The 7,791-nt window shown below is 58.1% G+C and overlaps 1 protein-coding gene across 1 annotated transcript; it reads left to right on the top strand.

Annotated features, from left to right (window-relative positions):
• LOC113498770 (fibroin heavy chain-like) lies at window positions 1–7,512 on the top strand (the record flags this gene model as incomplete). Its single annotated transcript, XM_026878912.1, has 1 exon — window positions 1–7,512. A coding segment is annotated over one exon (7,428 nt), but the record flags the coding sequence as incomplete, so codon positions are not given.
• Between the last annotated feature and the right edge of the window lie 279 nt (window positions 7,513–7,791).

Here is a 7,791-nt window from a genome sequence, read left to right as displayed (position 1 = left end):
GACTACGGATATGATTCTGGAGCAGCAGGAGCAGCAGCAGCTGCAGCCGCATCTGCCACAGGCGCTGGTAGTGCCGGAGGTGCTTACGGATCAAGATACGGACACGGATATGGTGTCGGATCAGGAGCTTCAGCAGCCGCAGCTGCTTCCGCCGCAGCAGGCGCAGGTGGTGCAGGCGATGCATACGACTACGGATACGATTCTGGAGCAGCAGGAGCAGCCGCAGCTGCAGCAGGTGCTAGTGGTATAGGAGGTTCATCTGGAAGAGGCGCAAGCTATCAGCAATATGTGTCAGGATACGACTCTGACTCAGCAGGAGCAGGATCTGCAGCAGCCGCCGCAGCCTCAGCTGCAGCAAGCGGAACAGGAAACTATTATGGACTTGGTTATGGACTCGGATCTGGATCTGGTTCAGGAGCATCAGCAGCCGCAGCATCTTCCGCCGCAGCAGGCGCAGGTGGTGCAGGCGATGCATACGACTATGGTTACAATTCTGGAGAAGCAGGAGCAGCAGCAGCTGCAGCCGCATCTTCCGCAGGCGCTGGTAGTGCCGGAGGTGCCTACGGATCAAGATACGGACAAGGATCTGGTGCCGGTTCAGGAGCTTCAGCAGCCGCAGCATCTTCCGCCGCAGCAGGCGCTGGTGGTGCAGGCAATGCATACGACTACGGATACGATTCTGGAGCAGCAGGAGCAGGAGCAGCTGCAGCCGCATCTGCCGCAGGCGCTGGTAGTGCCGGAGGTGCTTACGGATCAAGATACGGACACAGATCTGGTGCCAGTTCAGGAGCTTCAGCAGCCGCAGCTGCTTCCGCCGCTGCAGGCGCTGGTGGTGCAGGCAATGCATACGACTACGGATACGACTCTGGAGCAGCAGGAGCAGCAGCAGCTGCAGCCGCATCTGCCGCAGGCGCTAGTAGTGCAGGAGGTGCCCGCGGATCAAGATACGGACACAGATCTGGTGCCGGATCAGGAGCTTCAGCAGCCGCAGCTGCTTCCACCGCAGCAGGCGCAGGTGGTGCAGGCGATGCATACGACTACGGATACGATTCTGGAGCAGCAGGAGCAGCCGCAGCTGCAGCAGGTGCAAGTGGTGTAGGAGGTTCATCTAGAAGAGGCGCAAGCTATCAGCAATATGTGTCAGGATACGACTCTGACTCAGCAGGAGCAGGATCTGCAGCAGCCGCCGCAGCCTCAGCTGCAGCAAGCGGAACAGGAAACTATTATGGACCTGGTTATGGACTCGGATCTGGATCTGGTTCAGGAGCATCAGCAGCCGCAGCATCTTCCGCCGCAGCAGGCGCAGGTGGTGCAGGCGATGCATACGACTATGGTTACAATTCTGGAGAAGCAGGAGCAGCAGCAGCTGCAGCCGCATCTTCCGCAGGCGCTGGTAGTGCCGGAGGTGCCTACGGATCAAGATACGGACAAGGATCTGGTGCCGGTTCAGGAGCTTCAGCAGCCGCAGCATCTTCTGCCGCAGCAGGCGCTGGTGGTGCAGGCAATGCATACGACTACGGATACGATTCTGGAGCAGCAGGAGCAGCAGCAGCTGCAGCCGCATCTGCCGCAGGCGCTAGTAGTGCAGGAGGTGCTTACGGATCAAGATACGGACACAGATCTGGTGCCAGTTCAGGAGCTTCAGCAGCCGCAGCTGCTTCCGCCGCTGCAGGCGCTGGTGGTGCAGGCAATGCATACGACTACGGATACGATTCTGGAGCAGCAGGAGCAGCAGCAGCTGCAGCCGCATCTGCCGCATCTGCCGCAGGCGCTGGTAGTGCCGGAGATGCTTACGGATCAAGATACGGACACGGATCTGGTGCCGGATCAGGAGCTTCAGCAGCCGCAGCTGCTTCCGCCGCAGCAGGCGCAGGTGGTGCAGGCGATGCATACGAATACGGATACGATTCTGGAGCAGCAGGAGCAGCCGCAGCTGCAGCAGGTGCAAGTGGTGTAGGAGGTTCATCTGGAAGAGGCGCAAACTATCAGCAATATGTGTCAGGATACGACTCTGACTCAGCAGGAGCAGGATCTGCAGCAGCCGCCGCAGCCTCAGCTGCAGCAAGCGGAACAGGAAACTATTATGGACCTGGTTATGGACTCGGATCTGGATCTGGTTCAGGAGCATCAGCAGCCGCAGCATCTTCCGCCGCAGCAGGCGCAGGTGGTGCAGGCGATGCATACGACTATGGTTACAATTCTGGAGAAGCAGGAGCAGCAGCAGCTGCAGCCGCATCTTCCGCAGGCGCTGGTAGTGCCGGAGGTGCCTACGGATCAAGATACGGACAAGGATCTGGTGCCGGTTCAGGAGCTTCAGCAGCCGCAGCATCTTCCGCCGCAGCAGGCGCTGGTGGTGCAGGCAATGCATACGACTACGGATACGATTCTGGAGCAGCAGAAGCAGCAGCAGCTGCAGCCGCATCTGCCGCAGGCGCTGGTAGTGCCGGAGGTGCTTACGGATCAAGATACGGACACAGATCTGGTGCCAGTTCAGGAGCTTCAGCAGCCGCAGCTGCTTCCGCCGCTGCAGGCGCTGGTGGTGCAGGCAATGCATACGACTACGGATACGACTCTGGAGCAGCAGGAGCAGCAGCAGCTGCAGCCGCATCTGCCGCAGGCGCTAGTAGTGCAGGAGGTGCCCGCGGATCAAGATACGGACACAGATCTGGTGCCGGATCAGGAGCTTCAGCAGCCGCAGCTGCTTCCGCCGCAGCAGGCGCAGGTAGTGCAGGCGATGCATACGACTACGGATACGATTCTGGAGCAGCAGGAGCAGCCTTAGCTGCAGCAGGTGCAAGTGGTGTAGGAGGTTCATCTGGAAGAGGCGCAAGCTATCAGCAATATGTGTCAGGATACGACTCTGACTCAGCAGGAGCAGGATCTGCAGCAGCCGCCGCAGCCTCAGCTGCAGCAAGCGGAACAGGAAACTATTATGGACCTGGTTATGGACTCGGATCTGGATCTGGTTCAGGAGCATCAGCAGCCGCAGCATCTTCCGCCGCAGCAGGCGCAGGTGGTGCAGGCGATGCATACGACTATGGTTACAATTCTGGAGAAGCAGGAGCAGCAGCAGCTGCAGCCGCATCTTCCGCAGGCGCTGGTAGTGCCGGAGTTGCCTACGGATCAAGATACGGACAAGGATCTGGTGCCGGTTCAGGAGCTTCAGCAGCCGCAGCATCTTCCGCCGCAGCAGGCGCTGGTGGTGCAGGCGAAGCATACGACTACGGATACGATTCTGGAGCAGCAGGAGCAGCAGCAGCTGCAGCCGCATCTGCCGCAGGCGCTGGTAGTGCCGGAGGTGCTTACGGAAAAAGATACGGACACAGATCTGGTGCCAGTTCAGGAGCTTCAGCAGCCGCAGCTGCTTCCGCTGCAGCAGGCGCTGGTGGTGCAGGCAATGCATACGACTACGGATACGACTCTGGAGCAGCAGGAGCAGCAGCAGCTGCAGCCGCATCTGTCGCATCTGCCGCAGGCGCTGGTAGTGCCGGAGGTGCTTACAGATCAAGATACGGACACGGATCTGGTGCCGGATCAGGAGCTTCAGCAGCCGCAGCATCTTCCGCCGCAGCAGGCGCAGGTGGTGCAGGCGATGCATACGACTACGGATACGATTCTGGAGCAGCAGGAGCAGCCGCAGCTGCAGCAGGTGCAAGTGGTGTAGGAGGTTCATCTGGAAGAGGCGTAAGCTATCAGCAATATGTGTCAGGATACGACTCTGACTCAACAGGAGCAGGATCTGCAGCAGCCGCCGCAGCCTCAGCTGCAGCAAGCGGAACAGGAAACTATTATGGACCTGGTTATGGACTCGGATCTGGATCTGGTTCAGGAGCATCAGCAGCCGCAGCATCTTCCGCCGCAGCAGGCGCAGGTGGTGCAGGCGATGCATACGACTATGGTTACAATTCTGGAGAAGCAGGAGCAGCAGCAGCTGCAGCCGCATCTTCCGCAGGCGCTGGTAGTGCCGGAGGTGCCTACGGATCAAGATACGGACAAGGATCTGGTGCCGGTTCAGGAGCTTCAGCAGCCGCAGCATCTTCCGCCGCAGCAGGCGCTGATGGTGCAGGCAATGCATACGACTACGGATACGATTCTGGAGCAGCAGGAGCAGCAGCAGCTGCAGCCGCATCTGCCGCAGGCGCTGGTAGTGCTGGAGGTGCTTACGGATCAAGATACGGACACAGATCTGGTGCCAGTTCAGGAGCTTCAGCAGCCGCAGCTGCTTCCGCCGCAGCAGGCGCTGGTGGTGCAGGCAATGCATACGACTACGGATACGACTCTGGAGCAGCAGGAGCAGCAGCAGCTGCAGCCGCATCTGCCGCAGGCGCTAGTAGTGCAGGAGGTGCCCGCGGATCAAGATACGGACACAGATCTGGTGCCGGATCAGGAGCTTCAGCAGCCGCAGCTGCTTCCGCCGCAGCAGGCGCAGGTGGTGCAGGCGATGCATACGACTATGGTTACAATTCTGGAGAAGCAGGAGCAGCAGCAGCTGCAGCCGCATCTTCCGCAGGCGCTGGTAGTGCCGGAGGTGCCTACGGATCAAGATACGGACAAGGATCTGGTGCCGGTTCAGGAGCTTCAGCAGCCGCAGCATCTTCCGCCGCAGCAGGCGCTGGTGGTGCAGGCAATGCATACGACTACGGATACGATTCTGGAGCAGCAGGAGCAGCAGCAGCTGCAGCCGCATCTGCCGCAGGCGCTGGTAGTGCCGGAGGTGCTTACGGATCAAGATACGGACACAGATCTGGATCTGGTTCAGGAGCATCAGCAGCCGCAGCATCTTCCGCCGCAGCAGGCGCAGGTGGTGCAGGCGATGCATACGACTATGGTTACAATTCTGGAGAAGCAGGAGCAGCAGCAGCTGCAGCCGCATCTTCCGCAGGCGCTGGTAGTGCCGGAGGTGCCTACGGATCAAGATACGGACAAGGATCTGGTGCCGGTTCAGGAGCTTCAGCAGCCGCAGCATCTTCCGCCGCAGCAGGCGCTGATGGTGCAGGCAATGCATACGACTACGGATACGATTCTGGAGCAGCAGGAGCAGCAGCAGCTGCAGCCGCATCTGCCGCAGGCGCTGGTAGTGCTGGAGGTGCTTACGGATCAAGATACGGACACAGATCTGGTGCCAGTTCAGGAGCTTCAGCAGCCGCAGCTGCTTCCGCCGCAGCAGGCGCTGGTGGTGCAGGCAATGCATACGACTACGGATACGACTCTGGAGCAGCAGGAGCAGCAGCAGCTGCAGCCGCATCTGCCGCAGGCGCTAGTAGTGCAGGAGGTGCCCGCGGATCAAGATACGGACACAGATCTGGTGCCGGATCAGGAGCTTCAGCAGCCGCAGCTGCTTCCGCCGCAGCAGGCGCAGGTGGTGCAGGCGATGCATACGACTATGGTTACAATTCTGGAGAAGCAGGAGCAGCAGCAGCTGCAGCCGCATCTTCCGCAGGCGCTGGTAGTGCCGGAGGTGCCTACGGATCAAGATACGGACAAGGATCTGGTGCCGGTTCAGGAGCTTCAGCAGCCGCAGCATCTTCCGCCGCAGCAGGCGCTGGTGGTGCAGGCAATGCATACGACTACGGATACGATTCTGGAGCAGCAGGAGCAGCAGCAGCTGCAGCCGCATCTGCCGCAGGCGCTGGTAGTGCCGGAGGTGCTTACGGATCAAGATACGGACACAGATCTGGTGCCAGTTCAGGAGCTTCAGCAGCCGCAGCTGCTTCCGCCGCAGCAGGCGCTGGTGGTGCAGGCAATGCATACGACTACGGATACGATTCTGGAGCAGCAGGAGCAGCAGCAGCTGCAGCCGCATCTGCCGCATCTGCCGCAGGCGCTGGTAGTGCCGGAGGTGCTTACGGATCAAGATACGGACACGGATCTGGTGCCGGATCAGGAGCTTCAGCAGCCGCAGCTGCTTCCGCCGCAGCAGGCGCAGGTGGTGCAGGCGATGCATACGACTACGGATACGATTCTGGAGCAGCAGGAGCAGCCGCAGCTGCAGCAGGTTCAAGTGGTGTAGGAGGTTCATCTGGAAGAGGCGCAAGCTATCAGCAATATGTGTCAGGATACAACTCTGACTCAGCAGGAGCAGGATCTGCAGCAGCAGCCGCAGCCTCAGCTGCAGCAAGCGGAACAGGAAACTATTATGGACCTGGTTATGGACTTGGATCTGGATCTGGTTCAGGAGCTTCAGCAGCCGCAGCTGCTTCCGCCGCTGCAGGCGCAGGTGGTGCAGGCGATGCATACGACTATGGATACAATTCTGGAGCAGCAGGAGCAGCAGCAGCTGCAGCCGCATCTGCCGCAGGCGCTGGTAGTGCCGGAGGTGCCTACGGATCAAGATACGGACAAGGATCTGGTGCCGGTTCAGGAGCTTCAGCAGCCGCAGCATCTTCCGCCGCAGCAGGCGCAGGTGGTGCAGGCGAAGCATACGACTACGGATACGATTCTGGAGCAGCAGGAGCAGCAGCAGCTGCAGCCGCATCTGCCGCAGGCGCTAGTAGTGCAGGAGGTGCCCGCGGATCAAGATACGGACACAGATCTGGTGCCGGTTCAGGAGCTTCAGCAGCCGCAGCTGCTTCCGCTGCAGCAGGCGCAGGTGGTGCGGGCGATTCATATGATTACGGATACGGTTCCGGGGCAACAGGAGCAGCAGCAGCGGCAGCAGGTGCAAGTGGTGATGGTAGCGCTTACGGATCAGGATTAAGACTAGGAGCCGGTATCGGTTCTGGTGAATCAGGAGTGGCAGCTTCTACCGCAACAGGGGCTGGTGGTGCAGATGAATACGGAACCGGTGCAGCATCAGCAGCGGCAGTAGCAGCAGCTGACAATACAGCACTTGGATTTGGTCGATCTCGAGGTCCCGGTCGATCACGTCACGCACATAAAAGTTCAGTAGTAACATCAACTCATAAGACACCGGGTAAAAAGATTTTGATCGAAGAAAGTTCAGTAGAAGTATCGACGACCGTTAATACTTCCGCATCAAGTGAAGAAGAAGAAAGTTACGACTTGATTGCATCAGCAGCTCCTTCAGCCACAGCCGCGGCGGCAGCTGTAGCACGTGGCACTGCAGATCGTGGAAGTAATTATCAACAGTATGTGTCCGGAACAGGTTCCGGAGAAGCAGCGGCAGCTTCAGCGGCTGCAGCGGCTGGAAGTGCTGGCGCTTTACATGGGTCAGGAGCAAGACGTGGAGTTAGTGTAGGTTCAGGCGCAGCAGCAGCTTCAAGTGTCTCGTCGGGACCGAGCTATGTAAGCAACTATGAGTCAAGTTATGTAGTAGGTGGTGACTCTGTTGCCACAGCTGGTGCTTCTACAGCGGCTTCTGGTGCAAGTAGATCATTCCGTGGACCGGGTCGTAAGAATTGTCGTATCACCCGTAAACAACTTTTGGTAAAGCTGGGAACTAGAAGCCAGCCTTGTCTTACTTGCTAATTTATATTCCTGTTTTATTTGCTTCAATTTCTTTTGTTTGGGTACATCTTCTTTATGTAATAAATTTTGTTTGCAATGAAAAAACAAGCTTTTATTTCATTACTATTGAATAATCAACTGACTTCTGCGATAACTCGTGTAAAAATACAACATCACACTTTAATAACAAAGCACACATTTTAGACCCGTGCCTATTAGACTGGACAATCCATACCTGATTAGTTTCAGCAACCTACCATCAGGTGGACAATCAGAGACACTACAATACAAACTAAAGTATTAGCAAGGGGAGACACCTAAAAGGTAAAACAAGTTAATGCACTTCGAATATACTAATGATAACGGTAGATTTAAAAAAAAAAC

This window comes from Trichoplusia ni, chromosome 11, assembly GCF_003590095.1.
Source record: "Trichoplusia ni isolate ovarian cell line Hi5 chromosome 11, tn1, whole genome shotgun sequence".
Classification (NCBI taxonomy): Eukaryota; Metazoa; Arthropoda; class Insecta; order Lepidoptera; family Noctuidae; genus Trichoplusia; species Trichoplusia ni.
The sequence above is the reverse complement of the archived record's forward strand: the minus strand, read 5'-3'. Positions and strand labels throughout refer to the sequence as shown.